This window comes from Sorex araneus, chromosome 1, assembly GCF_027595985.1.
Source record: "Sorex araneus isolate mSorAra2 chromosome 1, mSorAra2.pri, whole genome shotgun sequence".
Lineage (NCBI taxonomy): Eukaryota > Metazoa > Chordata > Mammalia > Eulipotyphla > Soricidae > Sorex > Sorex araneus.
In genome coordinates, this window is record NC_073302.1 from 435,874,721 (window position 1) to 435,899,350 (window position 24,630).

At 46.8% G+C, this 24,630-nt stretch overlaps 1 protein-coding gene across 1 annotated transcript in view; it reads right to left on the bottom strand.

Moving 5' to 3' along the window:
- CREB3L2 (cAMP responsive element binding protein 3 like 2) overlaps window positions 1–24,630 on the bottom strand; it is a 140,063-nt gene that overhangs the window by 37,121 nt on the left and 78,312 nt on the right. Inside the window, exons 2-3 of the mRNA XM_055119650.1 lie at window positions 20,669–20,885; window positions 2,418–2,593 (exon numbers count right to left, since the gene is read on the bottom strand). Coding sequence (XP_054975625.1) covers window positions 2,418–2,593; window positions 20,669–20,885 — 393 coding nt within the window. The remainder of the gene's footprint in view (window positions 1–2,417; window positions 2,594–20,668; window positions 20,886–24,630) is intronic.

Consider the following 24,630-nt stretch of genomic DNA (forward strand, 5'->3'; position numbering starts at 1 on the left):
CAAGGGAGACCGCCCCGCCTCTGCCTCCCCCGCCAGGGCTAAGTGGTGACTCTGACGGAGTTTTCCTGCTGACCCTTTGTGGCACCGCTGTTGATGGAACCTGGGTATTCTCAAGTAAATGGAACCCAGGCCTCACTTATCAGCACTCCTTTCTATTGATTTTATGATAACATATAGGAACATTATCATTAGTCACCGAGCAGTCTGGTAAAGATTTTTTTTGTGGTACTGGCGTAAAACCCAGAGCCCCACATACACAAGGCAAATAGTCCTTGGGGACCCTAATACAATTTTTTGTTGTGAGGGCACATCAGCTATGCCAAGAAACTACTCCTCACTCCTGGCGGTGCTCAGGGGCCATCCGTGGTATTGGTTATCACACAGGGTCGGCCCCACGCACAGCACGGCCTTCAGCCCTTGTACTATCTCTCAGCCCGCTTCCTTCCTGCTCAACCCGCACCCCAGTACAGTTTGAAAACAAACATAGGCCTCCCCTAGTTTGTCCTGCAGAGGGGAATATGGGAGCCAAATCACCTTTGTTCTTGATGACTAACAGTGCTAGATTCGGAGATACCCCATGGGGAACGGAGAAGAGGAACAAGGCCATGACCTGCGGCCTTTCTTACTGACACACTTAAAAATCCACTCAAGTTGATCTCAGAGAGCGAGACACTCAGCAGTCGACCCAAAGCCCCATCCAGGAAGAGACTCGGCGGCCAGAGAGCAATTCTGGAAGCCAGCTGCAGAGGTGCTCTGCCGACAAGCCTTCCCCTCCTGCAAGATCACCCTCCACCCCGCCCCCCACAGAGGGAAGGTCAAGAGCCTCGAGCAGAGGGCAAGGATGCCCACTGGCAGGCACTGGAACTAGCCAGACGGAAGCTGGGGCAGGACTACACGCCATGTGTTATGGGTAAAGCAAGCGAAGAAGCAGCCTCCGAATTCTCGTGTATTCTGTGGTATGACGATAGAAACTGCTAAGGGGAGAACTTTGGGTAGGAACCCTGGGTAGGAACTGGCAGTAGACGCGGCACTAGGGGATGAAAGTCCGAGGCTACCCAGGAGCCAGGGCTGTCCAGAGCAGCCTGGCACTCCCCCAAAGCCACGGATTGCATATCTCACAACTTCCTTTCCACCCATTAAAAGGTCAGACCCAGGGAGCACTTTTTCTTCTTCACCATCTATGTTTTTGTTTTTGTTTTTGTTTTTGTTTTTGTTTTTCTTTTTGGGTCACTACCGGCCATGCACAGGGGTCACTCCTGGCTTTGCACTCAGGAATTACCCCTGGCCATGCTCAGGGGACCATATGGGATGCTGGGATTTGAACCTGGGTTGGCCGCGTGCAAGGCAAACGCCCTACCCGGTGTGCTATCACTCCAGCCCCCACCATCTATGTTTTTAAGTTTTGCAATAGCAGTCGTAAAAAAAAAAAAAAAAAAAAAGGGAGAGGCCCAAGAAACAGCACAGCAAGTAGCGTGTTTGCCTTTGCATGCAGCCGACCCGAATTCGATCCCCAGCATCCCATAGGATCAGCTCTGTCAGGAGTGATCCCAAAACCACAAAAATTTTTAAAATGTGGAGATCCCTGAGCACTGCTAGGTGTGACCCCCAAACAACAACCACAACAAAAGTGAGGCCTGCCACCATTTTTTTTTCCTGCCTTTTAAAAAGTGATATATCGGGGCTGGAGAGATAGCACACCGGGTAGGGCGTTTGCCTTGCACGCGGCCGACCCGGGTTCAAATCCCAGCATCCCATATGGTCCCCTGAGCACGGCCAGGGGTAATTCCTGAGTGCAAAGCCAGGAGTGACCCCTGTGCATCGCCAGGTGTGACCCAAAAAGCAAAAAAATAATAATAATAAAAAAATAAAATTAAATTAAATTAAAAGTGATATAATTGATACCAATACCAAACAACAGTTCCTTGATACATACACAATACATACACACAATATGCATATACATATGCACATGCCATACAGACATAAACATATATGTCATAGTCATAGTCATCATCCCGTTGCTCATTGATTTGTTCGAGCGGGCACCAGTAATGTCTCTCATTGAGAGACTTACTGTTACTGTTTTTGGCATATCCAATACGCATGGGTGGCTTGCCAGGCTTTGCCATGCGGGCTCGATACTCTCAGTAGCTTGCCAGGCTCTCCGAGAGGGGTAGAGGAATCGAAGACGGGTTGGCCGCGTGAAAGCCGAAAGCCCAACCGCTGTGCTATTGCTCCAGCCCTAAATATATATGTACATAAGGTAAAATGTATGTCTCTACATTTATGTCTAAGTGTGTCCTGTATATACATCCTTAAACAGATGCGACCACTGGTTCTAGAAAGATGCCTTATCAAACAATAAGAATCTGCGACTTTGGATCCAACTTGGTTACAGGGAAGGAAATTAAGTATACCCCAGTATTCAGTTCCAGAGGGGGCTCCTCCTTTTCAAATGGCGTGGAGATGGCTGTGATGGTCAGGGTGACCGAGGGAACAAGGCCAGGGGCTGGCTCATCTGTGATCGGCTCCGTCTTGATGGTTGTTGAAGGAAAGTCTGCAGACAGGTACCACTTCTCACTCTCCACTTCATCTAAGGGACAAAGACAAGCACACACGTCAACTCACGGGGGGCACAAGCATGAGTAAAGCAAACGACCTTTCTCCTTAAAAAAAAATTTAACAAGGTCCAACCAAGAATTGCTGAGAGTAGAGTAACAGGAAGTAAAATGAGACTGTGAGAGAGGAGATGAAGGGATGAAGAGATGAACAGTAGAGCAAGGACCTACCCAGGTGCTCACTAGAGTATAAAGAAAGAGAAAGATACACGTGAAAGGAGGATCTGGCTTCCTGCGCAGAGCAGGAAGGAGACCGAGTGGACGGGGAACAGGGCAGGAAGGAGAATTTCAGTGTACATGCTCTGACACATCTGGTTTTCCAAACCCCGCAGATAGGGCATCTGTTATGTTTAGTAGAATTTGAAACCAATTTTTATATGGAATAAGTGAATACATACATTTAAAAATAAGAAAGAAGATAAACCACACAATATTCCCACCAATGGTGGATGAGCGTTCATTTTTCAATACGTTTCCACTAACACTGGTGGTTTCTAATCTTTTTAATATACTTTTTTTTTTTGCCGTTCGGGTCACACCCAGTGGTGTTCAGGGGTTACTCCTGGCTCTGTGCTCAGGAATTACTCCTGGTGGTGCTTGGGATGCCAGGGATTGAACCTGGATCAGCCGCGTGCAAGGCAAACACCCCACCTGCTGTACTATGGCTCCAGCCCCAATATATGCCATCCTTACTGGTGAGAAATGATAACTCATTGTTTTGAATTGTATTTCCTCAATAAGTGATGATGAGCACTTTTTCACCTGCTCACTGGTCCTCTATATTTCGTCTGCAGAGAAGAAATATATATTCACCCTTTCCCCCTTTTTGGTACCATACCCAGCTGTGTACAGGGCTTACTCCTGGCTCTGTGCTACTGAATCATTCCTGGCAGGGCTCAGGATACCAAACATGGTGCTAGGGATTGAACCCTGTTTGGCTGCGTGCAAGGCAAGTGTCTTACACACTGCACTACTTCTCCAGGTCACTTCTGATAGGATTCTTAGCTTTTTGTAGCTGAACTTTGTGATCTTAGATATTACCCCTTTCAGATGTATATTGTGAAAATATTTTCTTCCATTTAGTAGTGTCTTTTTATTTTAGCCCAAGTTTCTTTTGCCATGCAAAAAGTTCTTTAATTGAATGTCATCTTGTTCAGTCTGTATAGAAAACAGTATGAAAAGTCCTCAGATAAGGAATAATAAGCTTCCATATGATCCATCAATTACACTTCTTTGCACCTACTCCCAAAACATAAAAATACAAATTTTCAAAAGATATATACACACCTATGCCCACTGCAATACTTAGTATAATAGCCAGGACACAGAAAGAACAATCCAAATATCTAATGATACATGAATTGATACACACACACACACACACACACACACACACACACACACACACACACACACACACCCCACACACACACTTGAGTACTCTGAAGCTGTAAGAAAAGCTGAAATCAGGGAATTGACAACAAAATGGATGAAACAGGAGGATATCGCATTGTTCTGTGAAGTTGGAAGAAGGACAAATGCCAGGTGTTCTCCCTTATCTGTGATTAAGAGACAAAGTGAGGGAACAGACAGTTTCAAACAATGACAAACTTTTCGTCATGGGCTACAAAACTCATATTGCCAAGCACCAGGAGCTTGATGGAGAGGGCAGGGGACGGACAGGCAGATTAAAAGGGACACGGGGGCAGTGCTGGAGGGTCTCGGGGTTGGTGAGGCCACAGTTACTCTGTACATCCACACCATAAACTTTAATGCTATTGTCACCATACTACCTAAGCTATAATAAAAATTAATTAAAAACATCTTTATCGCATTTTTTTTTCTTATTCCTGGCTCTGTGATCAGAGATTACTTCTGGCAGGCTTGGGGGACCATACGGGGTACTGAGTTTCAAGCCTGGGTCAATTTTACACAAGACAAGCGCCCTACCCACTGCACCATCTCTCCAGCCATTCCCTCTCCCCTATTTATTTTTAAGTAGGAAAGAAGCGAACCAACGGCCCCCAGGGTCTCAGGAGAGAAGGCTGTGATGGAGACTCTAGTCTCCTACAGATACACGGTTATCTGTTTCTACAGCTTCTCCCTTTTTGTTCTCAGTCTTTTGTTTTCTTATGGTGCCCAACACATCCACTTATCCTTCGGATTTGACCAGACATGGAGAACTGCACTGAGCCTCCAGGGAAAGCTCTGCATTGAAAACACGCATCTATGGAGCCCGAGCAATAGAACAGGGGTCGGGTCTTGCCTTGCATGCGGCTGACCTCGGTTTGATCCCCCCCACATACACATTCCATTAGTTCCCGGAGTCTGCCAAGAATGATCCCTGAGTGCAGAGCCAGGAGTAAGTCCTGGGCACCGCGGGGTGTGCCCCAGCCTCCTACCCCCCAAAAAAACCCAAACAAAATAAACAAAAAAGAACATCTGCTTCTCGCTTGAATGAATCCTCCAGAGAAAAGGGCTGGCGCTTGGCGAGGCTGGGTCTTGGCTGGCTTCTGGCTTTGTGATCACTCCCAGGCCTGGAACAGCAACAAAGCGACCAGACAGAGGCCGCTGTAGCATGGAAACACGCTTCTCAGCCGCTGGGCAGCAACGTGCATTTCTAACCCAGTGGCTTCAGAGCTGGTCACTCGGCGCTGCCTGGATAAGGAGGGAAGAAGATGGGACGGGAAACCGGGAAGTCACAAAGGGGTGCCGAGCCAGCCAGACTCCCAAAGTCAGCAGCTGACGCCAAAGTTCACTAAAACCAAAGTAGAAGAGAGAAAAGCTAGGCTCGCTTGACTTGCAAACACACACACACACACACACACACACACATACACACACACACACACACGGCATCCAGAGTAAGTGACTACTGCACCGCCAAGGAGCAGTCATTCACATTATAACATCATCTTACACCAGAGAACTAGAATCAAGTTTTGTTAGAGTCACCTGGCTTAGGTGGGGGGCGGGGAGGGGGTCAGGGGGATAGTGGTGGGCACCAGAGGAAAAAGTGAAGCTGGAAATGGCCACAGCATTTCATAAGCAACACCCCTCCAGCCCAGAAGGAAGCTAGATTCACACTCACAGCGAAAAATGATTCCCCTCCCCCCCACCCCCGCCGTACTGCTGAATGCTGAACCGATTCACAGGAGAAACAAGAATATGGACTTGACTCCTCTGGCTTGGTGCTATTCTGCTTTTAGAAACTCCCCCATCAGGACAGGGGCCACAATGGGGGGCTTTCCATCCTTCGTGGGATGTGAGCTGCGCTGGCGGGCCCTCTGGCACGGCTGAGAGAAGCAAACAGAGGAAGAGTCGAACAAGAAGAGAAGCAGGTGGAGGAAAAGAAGATTCTAACGCTGGTCCAAGTTCAGGGTCTCGAAGACTGTCCGCTGCAAGGAAGTCACACTCAGGGAAGAATGCGGACAGGGCAGGAGAGGGGGTAGGGGAGAGAACAAATCACTCTCCACTCAACACATATTGCCCGTCCACAAGGATCCAAATTTGTCCCTAGAAGTTGGGCGGGAGGAGCTGGAGCGATAGCACAGCGGGTAGGGTGTTTGCCTTGCACGCAGCCGACCCGGGTTCGATTCCCAGCATCCCATATGGTTCCCCAAGCACCACCAAAAGTAATTCCTGAGTGCACGAGCCAGGAGTAACCCCTGTGCATCACTGGGTGTGACCCAAGAAGCAAAAAAATAAATAAATAAAAATAAGAAAACAGAAGTTGGCCACGGAGACAGTATGATGAAATACAGGCTTGGTATCTAAGAGCGGTCAGGAGGCATCTCCGAGAAAAAGGTCACCAGCCGTGACCCGGGAGTGGGGAGGTGAGATCAGAGGCTTCTGATCACATAGCTGTGACTAAATAAATACGGAAGAGCAAATGCTAAAGACAACGCAGAGAGGAAACAGATGAAGAAACGCGTCCTTCCCATCGAGCGGCAAGTGTGCTGGGCCATAAACTAGGTCCAGAGAGAGCTTCCGGCTTGGCCTCCTCAGCCTCGTCTGAGCCGTAGGTCTCTAACCATTGCAGTGCCAGGGACACAGGCCGGGAGGTAAAGGATACCTGAACGTTGAAACCAAACCTCTCCCCGGGGCCAGAGAGATCGTACAGGGGCTAAGGCGCTCGTCTTGCACTCGACCCTTCCCTGGCACGGCAGGTGATCGCTGAGCAGGGCCAGAGGGAAGCCCCGGGCACAGCCCCCAGCCCCCTGCTCCAGAAAGAAACTCCCTCTCAAGGATAAGTGGACACTTCTCCCCCAGTGAGAAGGCCAGGCCAGCGGCTTTTCCTCGGGAGCCTTGGTGAGGACTAACAGCGGGTGCTGCCTTTCGGGGCTTCCTCCCTGCAGTGCGATGCTCTGTCTTCAACTTGGGGAAAAAAGGAGATACCGCTCAGGTTAGAATCACGGTCACTCACGGCCACCCGGCTCGAAGACAGCGTGTCTTATCGGGGAAAACTGACCCAGGCCGGATGGGTCCGGGTCACACAGCGAATGGGGGGGAGGGGGGCAGGACCCTGTCCATGCTCTGGGCCAGTATTCCTTCTGCGGAGGTAAGGACACGTGATGTGTGCACTCATGCTCACTGATGTGTAATCACATGCCACTGAAAACAGCCAAAGCATGGAACCATAAGGGCATGCTTGATGGTTAGGTGCATCTATGCAATGGAAAATTAATTTCTGCACCAGTAATTTTATATTTATATAGTCCTTTTGGTAACAAGGCAAACACTTACATGGGATTAAAAAAAAACTAATATAAAAAAACTAATACAAAAAACTAATATAAAAAAACTAATTTGTATACCATGAATAGAGTAATTTTTAAAAAAAAGACTGAAAGGAAATAAGTCAAAATAGGAAAAATGTCACTAGAGAATAATTCAGAACACTGGTGACTTTTTTCCCTCTAAATTTTACAGTCTATTTTAATTTATATACTAAGAGTATATTGTCCCCAGAGGATCACCCGTGGCACAGCCTGCTTCTGTCCGCTCCATTTTACACCGTAGGGTGGCCATTCGTAGGCAGGAGTCTTGATACAGAAAGATTTGGCCAGCACCAGGTATGTAATGAAAGGCATCGCTGGCCTTCCATCTCTCCTCTCTCCACAGAACTGAGCTGCGCCCTCCATCGCGAATGAATCTCCACCTGGGCACAGGTCACTCACTGGGCGTTCTTTGGCCGATGAGATATTCACTCCTTAACTCATAGAGAGCCTTGAAATGTGCGGCTATGATGGTGTTACTTTAGCTCTTCCACCACCAAAAGAAGAAGGCCGTGTCAGAATAAGACGCAGACGACGGCAAGCAAAGGGTGACAGGCTCCTCGGAGAGAAGCCCCCTCCTAAGCCCAGACCCGCCAAATCCTGAATCTGGATGAAAGCAAAACATTCACTCAGCTGCCCCCTCTCTCAAAGAGCCAGCCTCCAGCCAAGGCACAGACACCGGAGTTATCGACATAAATGATCGTCGCTAAACCAAGTGAGTTTGGGGACGGCAAAACCAGAAGCAGAACCAGTTGACGCAGCGCAGCTGAATGCACAGGCAAGCGCCTCTCTTTTGGATCTACTCTCACGAAGCCGTGACAACTCTGTAATAACTCCTCCAAACCATTCACGGCGAACCATTCACGGCGAACCATCTCAACAAATATCTGTGGGCCGAGTGATTACACCTACCAGCTACATCACAAAGTGAATGACTTCAGAAGAAGAAAGTCAGCCAGCAACACAAACATCCCAGCAGCGGCTGGAGTGAGAGAAGAGAGGTTTCATTCTAAACTACCGCTGGGTGTCAGCTGGTCCTCTGCCCCTTCACGGAAAGATATACCCAACCCAAGAAAACAAAATGAGCAATATGACATACGAGCCAAGGGGTTCGCAAAGGGTGAAGGGAGTGAGTGGCCCACATCATTTATCCACATGGCCTATTTGGTACTTTCATTTTGTTGGGGGTGGGGGACTCAGTAGAATCACCATGGTTTAAAGCTGAAATATCCATGGATATCTAAGGTAATGGCTACACAACAAAAGCAAGAATCAGTACATACTTCATATTCTTTAATTTCTGAAAGCTGACGTTCAGATATTGAAGCAGAGTGGGGTGGGGAGGGGTGGGCAGGGAAGAGGTTTCTTTTAGATTGTGCTTATACAGCTTGTAAATTGCATTTCTGGAGAAAAAGCATCACCCATAAGACCAGCAATGCAGACGTGGGGGAGTAAGAAGAATGCAATCATCACGCCAGCTGGTTTTACTTATAAAAACTTCCTGTCAAAGGTCAAACGCAGGGACTAAAGAGGTAGTACAGTGGGTGAGGTGCTTGTGCACAGATCCAGGTTCAATTCCTGGCACTGCATATGGTCCCTCAAGCACCAGCATTGTCAGGAGTGACCCCTGAGCACAGAGCCTGGAGTAAGCCCTAAGAGCAGCCAGGTGTGGGCCAAAAACAGAAGGAAGGAAGGAAGGAAGGAAGGAAGGAAGGAAGGAAGGAAGGAAGGAAGGAAGGAAGGAAGGAGGGAGGGAGGGAGGGAGGGAGGGAGGGAGGGAGGGAGGGAGGGAGGGAGGGAGGGAGGGAGGGAGGGAGGGAGGAAGGAAGGAAGGAAGGAAGGAAGGAAGGAAGGAAGGAAGGAAGGAAGGAAGGAAGGAAGGAAGGAAGGAAGGAAGGAAAGGAGGGAGGGAGGGAAGGAAGGAAAGAAGGAAGGAAGGAAGGAAGGAAGGAAAGGAGGGAGGGAGGGAAGGAAGGAAAGAAGGAAGGAAGGAAGGAAGGAAGGAAGGAAGGAAGGAAGGAAGGAAGGAAGGAAGGAAGGAGGGAGGGAGGGAGGGAGGGAGGGAGGGAGGGAGGGAGGGAGGGAGGGAGGGAGGGAGGGAATCCAAACCCAACTGGCACTTGGCTCAGCATCACCGCACAGCTCTCATTAAGAACAGAAAACGAGCCACTGTGTCATGGGAATGAGTAAACCTTTTACATTTTAGGACAAAATTCAGCAGCTATGAGCAATGGGAGTAGTTGCAAAAATTACCAAATAACAGAGTAGTTAGAGGAATGGGGGGTGGAAAGACAAACTTGAAGCCACCAGAGAGGCAATGCAAAAAGGCAAATTCTCCCATCCGTTCCCAGTGTAGAACATAAAACACTGCACTGAATATGATCCCTTTGAAGAAGGGGAAAAGATCAAACTGGAGACTGGGAACCAGGGAGATAGCCGGGGTTGTTGAGTGCATACTTCATCTAAGTTCAGTTCTTCAATAACTGAATTTTCCCACAGAATATTTTCAAAGATGCTGACAAATCTTGACCAGTTCTCAATCGAGAACTCTTAAAGGAAAACACACAAAGGCCCGGTTGTGGACAGTGGGGGAGGGGTTGGGCTGAAAGCGTCCGACCCATTAAACGACTGCTCACTGCAAGTTGGGACGGGAGAGAGAGGACCTGCACGGGGCCTGCTGGCTCCTTGGAGTTCCGTAACCCTGAGACACCTTGATTCATGCCTTGAGGAGGTGGTGACAAAGGTCAAAACAAACAGCCCTTCACACCTAGCAAGCATTTGCCAGGAGCTGTGTATGTTCTGAGGTCTTTGCATATTTTATGAATTTAACCCTAGGGTAAAGCATGCCTCACTTTACGAACAAAAAAAACACAAGCGATTAAATGGCTCAGCCCAGGTTCCACAGCTGGTCCACAGTAGTGGTCGTACCTCAGCTCCACAGACTCCTCCTGATGGGATTTGCTTTTGAAGAGCCCCAGGATTGAACTGATCTCAAGTCAAGAGTCATTATTCCGGGGCTGGAGCAATAATATAGCAGGTAGGGCATTTGCCTTGCATGTGAACAACCTGGTTCGATTCCCAGCATCCCATATGGTCCTCCGAGTACCGCCAGGAGTGATTCCTGAGTGCAGAGCCAGGAGTAACCCCTGTGCATACTAATTATTCCTTGATTCACACTATTTTGAGCCTGCAATTAGCCACAAAGGTGCTACTAGGTGGTTCTTTGTCTATGTCCCACCTTAGCTAATAGAAACTTTGAATTCAACACCCCCCCCCACCCCCACCAAAGAGCACCAGTTTTCAGGACAACCAATAGCGGCTACAAAGATCTGAGCCTGGTCACTGGACTAGAGCCTCTGTGATATTTGCAGATATAGGTGTGCTCTGATCAAGACGGTTCCTATCAGCAAACCCCTGACTCTGTGCTCTTTCTGGGCTGTGTTGTACAGGCAGCCTTCACCTTACTCTTCTCACTCATACTGCGGGCAGCAAGTGAACAATCTCTTTCATTTTGTGGTTGCTGGTGTAAAGATAATCATAACAGCTAATGTTTATGTAGCAGTTACTAATTGTGGAACACTTTTCTACATGATCGATGCCTATTAGCACATTTGATTCCTGCAATGGGATGGTGTATTCTTCCCATTTTAATGTTCAGGAAAGCAAGGCACAGCATGGAGCAACCTGTCCAGGGTCACGGGAAGGCGGAAGAGCCCAGATGCAAACCCAGACCAGCTGACTCTCGACATGAACTTATACATAGGGCGATACTGCATCTCAGGTCTTCTTGAGGCAACTGTGCTCGTCTATGAATTAAGGAAGTAGCTGGGGAACAAATGACTGCCTTCAAAAGATTGGCTTAGAATTAGAACTGCCACCAATGCACTCAGGTCCAGCCTCACATATGAGCAAACATATTCCTGGACCATGCGGCCACATTTGTGGCTGCACAACACATTAAAAAATACTCCCTACCCATTCTCCATAATTACCACACCACAATTGATAGGGCTCAGATAGTAGGCAACAAATCATAGAGGGAAATATATATATATGCATATATGCATATTTTCAGATATATATACCGAAGCTCACATCACCCAAACTTTAACAACACGTTAGTGATATCCTATAGAATGTCTTAATGGCTCCTGCCAAAAGAGAACAATCTTCCCCCTGTTTCCTATAGCAACACTTTTATGTAAGCATGTTCAGCAGTTCTTCATAATAGACAATATGAAATATATTATTTCAGTTGTGTTTTGGGATGCGGTCTGGGGTTTGGGATGGGACCATCCCGAATTTGGTGGTGGGAAGGTTTAATGGTGGTGGGATTGGTGTTTGAATATTGAATATAATCAAACATTGTGAACTAGTTTATAAAATTTAAAAATTAAAAAATAATAAATAATAAATAATATTTTTAAAGTAATATAAAGTTCATATCCAATTTAATCAGCTTAATCAATGGCTGAATAAATAGCAGTGCTCCTACATTATAAAAAAATTGGTTTAGTCTATAAATTGCTATAGCAATGGAAAAATCACTCTTCATTTTTTTTTTCCTTTTTGGGTCCACCCAGCAATGCACAGGGGTTAACTCCTGGCTCTGTACTTAGGAATTACTCCTGGCAGTGCTCAGGGACCATGTGAGATGCTGGAAATCAAACCCGGGTCGGCGGCATGCAAGGCAAATGCCCTACCTGCTGTGCTATTGCTCTAGTCCCCACTCTTCACGGTTTTGTTTCTGGGTCACACCTGGCTGAGCTCAGGAAACCCTATGTGGTGCTAGGATGATACCGGGATGGCAGCATGCAAGACAAGAGACTTACTTCTGTACTCTATCGCCAGTCCCCACAAAATTGCTTTTTTAATACTAATCCAGGCAAAGAAGTCATCATGGTCTGTAAGTTCAAAAGTGCGGAAGCATCCTATATTTTAGGTCACATGTGGCATACCTCAAAGGACCACAGAGTTTCAGAGATTGAACCTGGGCCTCACGCATGCAAACCATGAATTCAGCTCCTTGAACCATCTCTCACGACCGTGCTCTTAACTTATTATACTTGTGGCACTCAGCTGGTCTCCTTTTGAGGTCAGGGTAGCTTACAGCTTGCCCTGGGTCCATCCGGTCCCTTCGTCAGGACTTCCTAACAGGGGTGTTAGGAAGTAAGGGCAACTGAGGTTTAAGTCAGGTAAATATGATGGATGCCCAGGAGTAAATATTATTTGGAGTCAATTAACTCCCATGTTACAAAGCATAGCATCAACTGTCTTCCTGTGTGTATACCAAATGGACATTGCTAAATTAAACCATGCAAGTGACATAATGGAAAGAGGAAATCAATATAGGATTTTTTTTTTGCTTTTTGGGTCACACCCAGTGATGCTCAGGGGTTACTCCTGGCTTTGCACTCAGGAATTGCTCCTGGCAGTGCTTGGGGGACCATATGGGATGCCGGGGATCGAACCCAGGTCGGCCGCGTGCAAGGCAAACGCCCTACCGGCTGTGCTATCGCTCCGGCCCCTCAATATAGGATTATTAGTGCCTGATATTAGTTTGGTTGTGCCTCAGGGGCACTGTTGTGGGAGTGGCTCAATAAACCTAAGCTCCTTGTGGGAGGAGCAAGGACAACCCAACGTTATCCAACACATCTCCCCAGCCTGCTTTTTTTCCCTGCTAGGAAAATAAAAAAAGTAATAAAATATGGTATCACAAATGACATGGAGAAACCAAAGAGCTTGGAGTCCTAACCCAGGCTTCAGACTCAGAGAAGGCAATTAGTCCTTTGCTCATCTATCAACCCAATTCCAGTTATTCATTTCGGACCCAGGTGCTCTCCAGAAGAGGATAGCATGCTCACCTACCTACTCCCAGCCAGCTCTGACTGAGACACATCAGTAGTTCAGATGATAAATAATGAAAGTACAGCCAGTCATCACCTCTGCAACTTTCTTTCAGGTGCCACCTGCCTGGAACGCTCTTCAGCACTGTCCACTGGAGACCTAAGTCTTCTACGACTCTTCTCTCCCCTTTTCTTGACACACGATCTGGAAGTCATGCAAGTTGCAGACTGTCTGTTCTCCCTGCATCCTTCTATCCCTGCGCCCTCCCCCGCTCCGGCCTCACACCCTACGACAACTTAGTTTCTTCTTCTGGTTTGAAAACAGCACCATCCCACATCCTACTTCCTAGAGACCCTGTAACTCATCCAACTCCAAGATTTTTGCCTTCCGCCAGGATGTTCCACTTGCCCCAAGCTCACTCACGCCAGCTCACCTTTCACGCTTGGTGGAGCTCTCCTCTCCCTGTGGAAAGAGCTCCATAAATAGCGGGGAGCCACACCAAGCCAGCTGACCCGCCTTCCCTCACCCCTGCTATTTTGAGAAAGCTGCTAGATTAATCCAAAGGAAGATGATTACTATTTATGTTCCTCACCCCACCCTCTCCAGACCTGGAATAGCCACATCCTAGTCCTTCATTACACACAAAACAAAGTGACCTTGACTTGTGCATGGGCAAGATACAGTACCAGACACTTCTGTGTTCCTCTGGTTTGGGCTGAATCTGTGGATAGTTTACGTATTTTCTAACTTTGCTGTTATGTCATCTTGGAGGATAGGGGTCGTGTCTGGTTTGGTCTAATACTACCAAGTTTCTGCTCTTTAAAAAAAAATCAAACTGACATTGAAGAACAAAGAAAAGAAATATCTGGCAACCCAATATAATTACAAAGGAACATGATGATCATAGTTAACTCACAAAGCTCTACCCTCCATGTGGTAATGTCGCTCAAATACAGGCTTTTTGTTTTTCAGTTCAAGCATTAAAATATCCACTGCTATTTTTCTTGGATGTCTCTGCTTATCTCTTTATAACCTCCTTACATTTTTTTAAAGGAACAAAAATAAGCCGGCTTAGCATCTGGTTAGCAACCTTAGTCATGGGGAGAGATGGGTGCCCTTCAGACAGGGTGTCTTTCTGGTGGTCTGGGAGACGGAGACCACATGAGGAGGCCTGGTTCCTGTGGTTGCTGAACCACAGGAAGTTCGGGAGCCTCAGTGTTTCAGAGAAATCAACAGCAAAATTCAACCCCCAAAGCAGACGCAACTTGTGTCGTCTTGGACCAGTATCTCTTTTTCTTTTTGGCGAGTGGATGTTAGGGGTTTGGGCCACACCTTAGCAGTGCTCAGGGTCTACTCCTGGCTCTGTGCTCAAGGATCACTCCTGGTGTTGCTTGGGGACTGTAGGCTTGGAGATGGAAGCAGGGTCAGTTATGTGAGAGACAAGTACCTTCTATTCTGCACGATCCCTCCAGCCCAGACCAGTATTTCTTAACCTTTCTTGAGTCACAGACCCTTCCTAGAATCTAAGAAAAAGTAACATGGCTCTGTGCAGAACTCTGCAGAAGTGAAATGTTGATAAACCAAAATGTTACGTATAAATGTGGGGGGGTAGGGGGGGTATCTACGATCCATCTGAGGTTCATGAGTAGAAGAACTTAATGCCTATACCATCCTAATGAATTGACCTAGGGTTCAAGGGTAGGGTAAGAGGAGAAGAGAGACTGAGGAAGGGAAGAACAAGGAAGGAAAACATTAAAGGAAGAAGGTGAGAGAGGAGAGAGCACATAAGGAAGAGGATAAAAGAAAGAGAAAATTCTAATAGACCTGGAGAGACTTTACTGAACTGTTTATCTTATCACTTACTTTCAGGCTTGGAAGCAATTATAGAAAAAATGCATTTAATCTACACAAAATTGAACAAGGATATTGGAGTCACTGGCATTCCAAGAAATAATGAATTACTCATTTTTCAGCACTAAGAAACAAGGAATTCTAGTTTTTCTGAGGTGATTTTCACAGATAAAGAGATAAAGACACCAAATATGGACTGAAGAGATAGCTCAAAAGCCTAGTATGTCCAAGGTCCTGACTTGAATCCCTGATATCATACAGCCCCCGGCACTGCTGTCCAAACTCTGAACTCTGGGCCAAGCATTGCTGGGAGTGGTCATTATAAAAATAAATTAAAATCAAGAATATCAGATCTGGGCTGGAGCGATAATACAGCAGGTAGGGTGTTTGCCTTGCACACAGCTGACCTGGGTTCGAATCCCAGCATCTCATATGGTCCCCTGAACACCGCCAGGAGAAATTCCTGAGTGCAAAGCCAGGAGTAACCCCTGTGCATCGCCGGGTGTGATCCAAAAGAAGCAATATTTTATATATACATATATCAGATCTAATGTGAAGAACAATTCCTAAATGCTGACCAAGTGTTCCTGAAGTGTTCCTGGAACACAAACCATCCCCTCTAATGGGGAGGAAAACTACCTGGAAGCACTTGGATCCTAAGAGATCTTGTGGATCGATCCTCTCTTGGGAGGTAACAACAAATAGCCCATCGGGATTCAATCAAAATAAAACATTTTCCTGACATTTATCTATACATACAAGTCAGGAAAAAGACCCAAGACCTAAACAAAGCCTTGGGCAAGTTCCCCATTCATGAGCTAGGCTCATGCATCATGCCTCGCTGGTCTTGGGGTGTGTCTGGGAGACCCTGCAGGACCAGGGATTGAACCTGGCCCCCTAACATGCAAAGCCTTGCTTCACCATGTGATCTATCTCGTCAGCCCCCAAGTTTTACCTAACTTTGATGTCGCCTATCACAGGTGGGTATGATCTCTATTCTTTACCCCTTACCTATGACGTGCTTTTGCTGGTAAAGGAAGGTGGCTTTGACTAGGAGAAAAATTAATCCCTAACAAAAGTGAACTGTGAATCAGCCACTCTGCCAAATATATCTGACCCGCTGTATCTGTTCTCAGCAAATTATTAGCATAGCTACTGCAGTACGGATTCTAAAAAAGAACAAGGTGTCAGTTGGGAGAACGGGATGCAGTGTGCTTTGGCCTGCTGATAAGAAAGCTTTGGCAAAGATTAACGGATTATTTCTCCACACTAAGCTGTTAGTCAAGGTGGTACCCACAAGTTCCTTAATACGATTGGAATTGTATATTGGCTGGAATATACAGAGAGATCATCCAGGGGCTAAGATGCCTTGCCTTGCATGAAGCCAACTCCGGTTCAATCCCTGGTACCACACTTATGGTCTCCAAGTTCCAGCAGGAATGATCCCTGAGTGTGGAGTCAGGAGTAAGCCCTGAGCACAGCTGGGTGTAGCCCTCCCCCCCAAAAAAAATAGAAAATGATGTGGAGTCATCATAGAAGAGAAATGCCACCAAACTTCTGAAAGTCTATTTATTTACAATCATTACACTAGGGGCCCTATTTTATTGAAGAGTCAGTGTCCTGACCCTCAGCCCTCACTGGCCTTTCTTGAAGCCTCACCACTACTTCAACTCTACTGAATGCTTTAAGGCCCAGAAAAACTCTGCAACTTCTCTAGTGACCTTCACAGGATGTATCCTCTCCTCTCAACTTTTACAGCCCAATTCCCTCTTGAGATGCTGCTCTCCTATTTCCTGGTAAATGATTTGGGCAAATGGAATCTTCACTAGACTCTGGGCTACTTAAGGCAGGCGGGACCAAAGTCTTATACTTATCCCCCAAGTATCACATGCCCCATTCTACAGAACAATGAAGAGCTATGTGAGGCTATGTAATAGGGACAATAGGGACGTGCTGTGACTGATCTTCTTGAACATTTTAGGGAAGGGGGCTTTCAAGCAGAGCTTAGGGGTCCAGAGGCCACTCCCAGTGATAGCCTGGCTGTGCAAGCCTGATGGTTCTGTCCTTGGGCCTGGCAATGAGGTCATGCTCAGGTCCAAGGACACTAGGGGTTCTCTGGGGGGAGGGATGCATAGGTGTCAGGGATCAAACTCAGGGCTTCCACATGCAAAGGCATACACGGCAGCCCTCCGAGCTATCTCCCGGGCTCCTTGAACTTTGTTTACTTTCCCTCCCTTATTTCGAACATTTTCGTACCTTCACACCATACCACTTCTTAGAGTACTGATTTCAATATCCTAATACTAAGGAAAGAAATATTTACATTGTTGGTCCTGAGAAACCCTCTCTACTAGATTCTGTTAACCTCCCCACCCCTTGAAGATTATAACCAAAGGCAGAGTCTAACAGATACATAGAGACTAACAAAAATAAAATAATCCAGGAGAAACAAGTAGAAACCCATTTTCCCAATTTCATTGTAGAACTTAGATTGGAATGTTAAGAAATATTCCACAAAACCTTCCTGCTCACCTAAGGTATGAGCATCATTTTTGGCTGGATTTTCTTTTATGGAGATGGGACTGGGCAGGGGATAGGGTGTCACACCTAGTGATGCTCAGGGCTTACTCCTAGCTCTGTGCTCAGGGGTCACCTGGCAGGGTTGGGGGGGGCACATAAGGTGTCAGAGACTGAACCCAGCTTGCCATATGCAAGGCAAGCACCTTACCTGCTATGCTCTCTCTTGGTCCCAATAAACATAAAGAAGTTTTTTTTTTCTTTCTGTTTTCTTTTTTCTTTTCTTTTTTTTTTTTAAATTTTATTGAATCACCATGAGATAGTTACAAGCTTTCATGTCTGGGTTACAATCACACAATGTTCAAACACCCATCCCTCCACCAGTGCACATTCCCCACCACCAATATCCCCGGTATAGCCCCCCTTTCCCACCCTCCCCCTGCCTCCATGGGAGACAATATTCCCCATACTCTCTCTCTACTTCTGGGCATCATGGCTTGCAACACAGACATTTAGAGGTCATCATGTTTGGTCCATTATCTACATTCGGCATGCATCTCCCATCACATTATGTTATTCTATACTCCACAAATGAGTGTGGTCCTTCCATATCTGTCCCTCTCTTTCTGACTCATTTCACTTAGCATGATACTCTCCATGTTTATCCATTTATAGCAAATTTCATAACTTCATCTCTCCTAACAGCTGCATAGTATTCCGTTGTGTAGATATACCAAAGTTTCTTTAAAAAAAATTTTTTGAGGGAATGGTGGTGGTTGGGTTTCACCCAATAGCTCTCATTCCTGGCTCTATGCTCAGGAGTGACCCCTGGCAGGGCTTGGGGGACTGACTACATGTGGTCTTAGGGATGGAGAGGGCATCGAATATAAGGAAGGCAAGTTCCTGAATCCCTGTACTACCTCTCTAGACCCCCACACTATCACCCTCGTATAGCTCTTGATCTTAAACAATGATCACTGCAATAACATCTAAGAACAATAATATCTTTCCTGTCACTCAGGCCCTTGGCTAGACATTGGGATATATTATCCTACTGAATCCTTGCAACAAGATAAGAAATAGATGCTGTTATTACCCTAGTTTGACCTCTGAGGAATGTGTGGTGTGAAGGGAAATCCCCACAGCTTGTCGGTGAAAAGGAATTTGACCTCACCACTCTTGTTAGAGTGTTTCCAAACATTTTAATACTTAAATATGAAACAGCGCTAGTACAACTCTAAGGCTTCCAACCAGGGAAGTGCTGTGAGAGAAAGAGACTTCCTCCAGCACCTTCGATGAACTCAACCCTCTCTAGATGGATGAACTGCCACATTTTTCAAATTATTTTGTATTGTTATTTTTTTAATCACCATGAGATACAGTTACAAAGCTTTCCTGTTTAAGTTTCAGTCATACAGTGATCGATCCCCCAACCCTCTATCAGTGCACATCTTCCACCACCAAGGTCCCCAGTATCGTCCGCCCCATCCCACCCCTCCCCCTGCCTCTATGGCAGACAACCTCCCTCATACTGTCTTTTGTATTGCTTGCTATGAATAGCATAAGATGTCCTGGAATTCTAAAATTTTAGATAATTAGGGTCTGGAGAAATCTCTGCAGCAAGTTGCTTGGTTTGGGGATTCTTTTGTGTGTCTCTGGATCATGGCTGTTATGGAGCTTAAGTAGCAGCTGGAGGCAGTTTGTGGGTGTGGCCTCCAGAGTCCCATGGGGAAGAGGGGGGTGAGAGGGACCAGCCCATCCCCCATCCCTTGAGGCCTGGAGTTTGCTGTCACGGAACCCCCATACCTACACTTCCCACTGGGCTCTTAAAGTTGGCGGCTGCTGAGTTTTTAGGGGACAGGTAGAGGGACAACACCTGCCCCCACCTAAGGCACCCCGGTGAAGTCGGCCTGGCTTAAAGTCTGGTGGCATCTCTGCAGTGAGCTGCTCGGTTTGGAGATTCTTTTGTGTGTCTCTGGATGATGAACTGTCACATTTTAAGGAGCTGTGAAGGGCTCTACTCATCAGGATGGCATCTGAGTTGTCTGTAAGGCTACCCCTAGTGCAGAGATGCACTTCCCCAACTCTTGGGGAAGCCGGCGGCCATGCTGTGGAGCAGCCAGACAGCCCCAGAGAGAGGCCCATGTGGGATGGAACGAATTCTGCATCGCTCACTTGCCAGTTCTGTGAGTAAGCTTTCTTGGAAACAGATCCTCTAGTCCAGTTTTTGGAGGGTGGTACCCTCGGCCAATGTCTGACTGTAGCCTCAAGAGAGCGCCTGACCGGAGAATGCTCCGGAGCCCAGACCAGGCCAGCAACACTGGGGAGCTAGATGGAGGAGGTACAGCTGGTACGCCCTCTCCAGATGGAGCCCCGACGACACTGAGGAGCTACTAACACGACTCTGGGATGCGGGACTGGGACATCTCCAAACCGCGCGGCCACTAACGCGACCATGCGACCTTTTCTGAAAAATGAAAACATACAATCTATTGATGCCATCCAGCATGTCTGATTTTTGGAGGAAAACCTCCAATAATAATAGTGAGATTCCTTTTGAAAATTGAATGTAGGGGGGCTGGAGCGATAGCACAGCGGGTAGGGCGTTTGCCTTGCATGCAGCCGACCCGGGTTCGAATCCCAGCATCCCATATGGTCCCCTGAGCACTGCCAGGAGTAATTCCTGAGTGTAGAACCAGGAGTAACCCCTGTGCATCGCCAGGTGTGACCCAAAAAGCAAAAAAAAAAAAAAATTGAATGTAATCAAAGTGAAAAGTGTCTGCCACACAGGCAGAGGGGGAGTGGAAGGGGGTTATGCGGGGGTTTGGTGGTGGGTCAAATATGAAAACTCTGTAACTGTATTTGACAGTGATTCAATAAAAAATAATTAAAACAAAAAAGAGAGAGCACCTGAACCTCCTTGTAGCCCATGTGCGAGGGTTTCCACAGAGCAGGCATGTGGCTAAGGAGTGCCAAGAAAAACACACAGAGCACACCTCAACAGGTGCAGAGTCCAAGGGGCCGGGAGCCTAGGAGCCTCCCCTACTGGACACTTACCGTCATTGAAGTTGTCGCTGGTGGCAGCGTGAGCAAACGGGGACTGTGCCCGGGGCTCCTCACTCAGGGAATAGCTGTGCTCGGCCTGAATGAGAGGCGCTGGGGACGTGGGGGATGGCTCCACCTCCATGGACACACTCTTCTCAGAGAGAAACGGGTCGTTCAGGAGCTGGCCCAAGACGTTCTGGGAAAACTCATCCAGAAGTTCTGAGAAGTGCTGCAAGAAACAAAGAAAATAGAATTTCAGTGCCCCTGAGTCAGGATCAGATACGTACAAGCCCATTGGAAGGGAAATGTACCGTCCACACTTCAAATGAAATGACTAAGCTTTAGGGTCCAGTTACCTATGACTGTGTGGTACACCCCCCTCCAACCCCCCAACACATCCCCAAAGTTCAGTAGTTTAATAGAACCACACTCTATAGCACTGTAGCACTGTCGTCCTGTTGTTCATTGATTTGCTCAAGCAGGAACCAGTAACATCTCCATTGTGAGACTTGTTACTGTTTCTGGCATATTGAATATGCCATGGGTAGCTTGCTAGGCTCTGCCTTTCAGGCAGGATACTCTCAGTAGCTTGCCAGGCTCTCTGAGAGGGACGGAGGAATCAAACCCGGGTTGGCTGCATGCATGGCGAATGCCCTACTCGCTGTGCTATCGCTCCAGTATACCAGGAGAGAAAAACATTAATTCAAAAGAATGTATGCACACCATTCTTCATTGCAGCACGCAGTACAATAGCTAGGACTTGGAATCAATCTAGAAGCCCCACAACAGAGCAGTGAATCATGACGATATGGTATATACACACAACGGAAAACTATGCAGCTGGAAGAAATGGTGGAATCATGCAATTTTCAGCAACATGGATGGGGCTTTAAGATGACATGTTAAATGAAGTAAGTCAGAAGAAGAAAGATGAGACACAGGGTGATATCACATGTATGTGGCATTTAGAACAACTGGACAAGGGGATGCAATGTCTTAAAGGGGGCTGCCCTTTTGGAGGCACTGTCCTGCATTTCTACAGCACGAAGGAGCTGTTTGCAGCAATGCCAAGTTCAAAGGCATCAGAGGCAACTTCTCTCTAGTCTCCCTGCCACCTGAATTTGCTCCTCTCTGGCTTTCCCTTAGTATTCATAATCTCTACTTTCTTGGTGGGGGTAGTCAGGATCTGCAGGTCTGTGGATGGAACTTCTCAACCTCTAGTGGGGGAAAGGGCATCTTTGCTAGAGAGAGGCCTTTCTGCTGGAGGGCATATATTATTTCAAAGAACACTTCAAAACAATCAATATTAAAATGAATGTTTGGGGTGGCTGTACTGATAGCACAGCGGGTAGGGCATTTGCCTTGCATGCGGCCAACCTGGGTTCAGTTCCCAGCATCCCATATGGTTCCCTGAGCACCACTAGGGGTAATTCCTGAGCGCAGAGTCATGAGTGACCCCTGCGCATTGCTAGGTGTGACCCCCAAAAAAGCAAATAAATAAATAAATAAATAAATAAATAAATAAATGTTTGGAAATAATCATTTAATCCTGACAATGGCTGTTAGAGCCGCTTTCGACTGCAATACTTACTGCCCGAGTCACAGACCAACAAGTGTGGCTCTTCACGAGATAGCAGAATAGACCCAGCCAGAGACACCCCCACCATGCTGGTGGTCAGTGACAGCTCTGGGGACTCAGGGGATAAATCCGTCTTACAGATGAACTCAACCACCTGCAGGATTTTGCTTTCACCCTGTTATGACAAACTATCTGAATTGTCTGGAAAAGTTAGAGAGAATAATGCCATGAAAAATTATGGGTTTTTTTCCCAACAATCCATCCTTTCTCTCTATTTGTTTTTAGTTTTGTTTTGCTTTTTGGGTCATACCCAGTGATACTCAGGGGTTACTCCTGGCTTTGCACTCAGGAATTACTCCTGGCAGTGTTCATATGGGGGACCATATGGGATGCTAAGAATTGAACCTGGGTCGGCCGCGTGCAAGGCAAACGCCCTACCCGCTGTGCTATTGCTCCAACCCCCATCGTTCCTCTCTGAAAAAGTGAAATCTCAAGGAACTAATCCAGTTCCCACCATTCCACTTTTGACTTCTGAATATAAATTTGTAGTAAACTTGGTATATATCATTCCCATCCTGGTCTTTATACTTATTCCAGAAGTTTGTTTCCACTGCATACAGATTAATTTGTTAAACTTGAAATATATTTATTTTTATGTATTATATAACTATGTCACATCCTTCCCAACTTTGTTTCCTCTTCATCCTAATATAATATTTATTTGTGTTTATACAAACAACTCTGCCGTGTGGGCGGGATGCTCTATGCTCTTGATAGCTTGCCAGGCTCTCCAAGAGGGACGAAGGAATCGAACCCGGGTCGGCCGAGTGCAAGGCAAACACCTTACCTGCTATGCTATCGATCCAGTCTGCATGGCAGAGCCTGGCAAGCTCCCCGTGGCATATTCGATACGCCAAAAACAGTAACAACAAGTCTCACAATGGAGACGTTACTGGTGCCCGCTTGAGCAAATTGATGAACAATGCAATGACAGTGCTATAGTGCTACAAACAACTCAATGTTATTCATTAAGACTTCTGAATTGTATTCCATTGCATGCATCTATTTTCTCTGGAGAGACACTGAAATATTCTTCATTACATAAAATACTCAAAGAAACATTCTCGAACATGAAGAGGAATGAACAACAACCACAAAAGCTCTATGACCTACTTTCAGCGACTCGGACTTCCAAGATGAAGGACTCGATCTTAAAACGACAATTCTAAAGCTCAGGTTCATTTTCAGCTGCAGAGGGTGACCCTCATTTCCTCCACCCACAACACTTTATAGTTACATTCCCAAAAGTTTAGACAGACCCAAGATCAGGGTAAATTTCATGAACTTTGCAGCTACCACGAGCTAAATTTTATTTTATTTATTTATTTTTGCTTTTTGGGTCACACTCAGCAATGCACAGGGGTTACTCCTGGCTCATGAACTTAGGAATTACTCCTGGCGGTGCTCGGGGGACCATATGGGATGCTGAGAATCGAACTCGGGTCGGCCCCGTGCAAGGCAAACGCCCTACCCGCTGTGCTAGTGCTCCAGGCCCAAGCTAAATTTTAGATGGGTCTTGAAGATTCAGAATCATAGTAGGCAGAAGAAGCTTCTGACCCTCTGTGAGCAGAACACTTGTGTATGCACACAAATTGCCTGGGTCTCTTCAGCCAGACACTGGTTTATAAGTCTAAGTAGATGCTGCATGTCTCGTGCCTCTGAGGCCGTCCACAGACCAGACTTTGCAGTTTCCAGGCTAAGTTTAGACTCCAGGTTTCTAACCATAGTCTGCTCTCTGGCTTTGATTTACTGGCTGGCTGATGGTGGATTCTCTGCCAGGGCTTTAGAGACTTCCCTTTTCATTTTTGGAAGAGAGCCCTTGGCCTGGTGATGCATTTTTTGCTCAGACCCAGGGGAACCGGCAACCACCAGGGCTACACCCAGCAGTGCTCAGTGGGGACCAAACTCAGGGTTTTGCAATTCCCAGTCATGAGCTTCTTCTCCCTTGGAGCCAGCTCTCCTCAGCCCACAGAGTTCCTTTTGAGTTCAAAATTAGTATTTTTTAAAAAGGCCACTGGAGAGATAATTCAAGGGTTAAGATGTTTGTCATGCATGAGAATTTCCCCAGTTCTTTTTATCCCTGGCACCCCGTACGGTCCCCTAAGCACTGCCAGGGCCATTTCTCAGCACAGAGCCAGGAGTAAGCTCTGAGGCTTGCCTGGTGTGGCCCAAACACACACACACACACACACACACACACACACACACACACGCACACAGGCACACAGGCACACAGGCACACAGGCACACAGGCACACAGGCACACACAGGCACACATGCACAATTAAAAAAGAAAGAAAAGCAGCCTTCATTCGGAGGGGCTCCATGCCAGCTG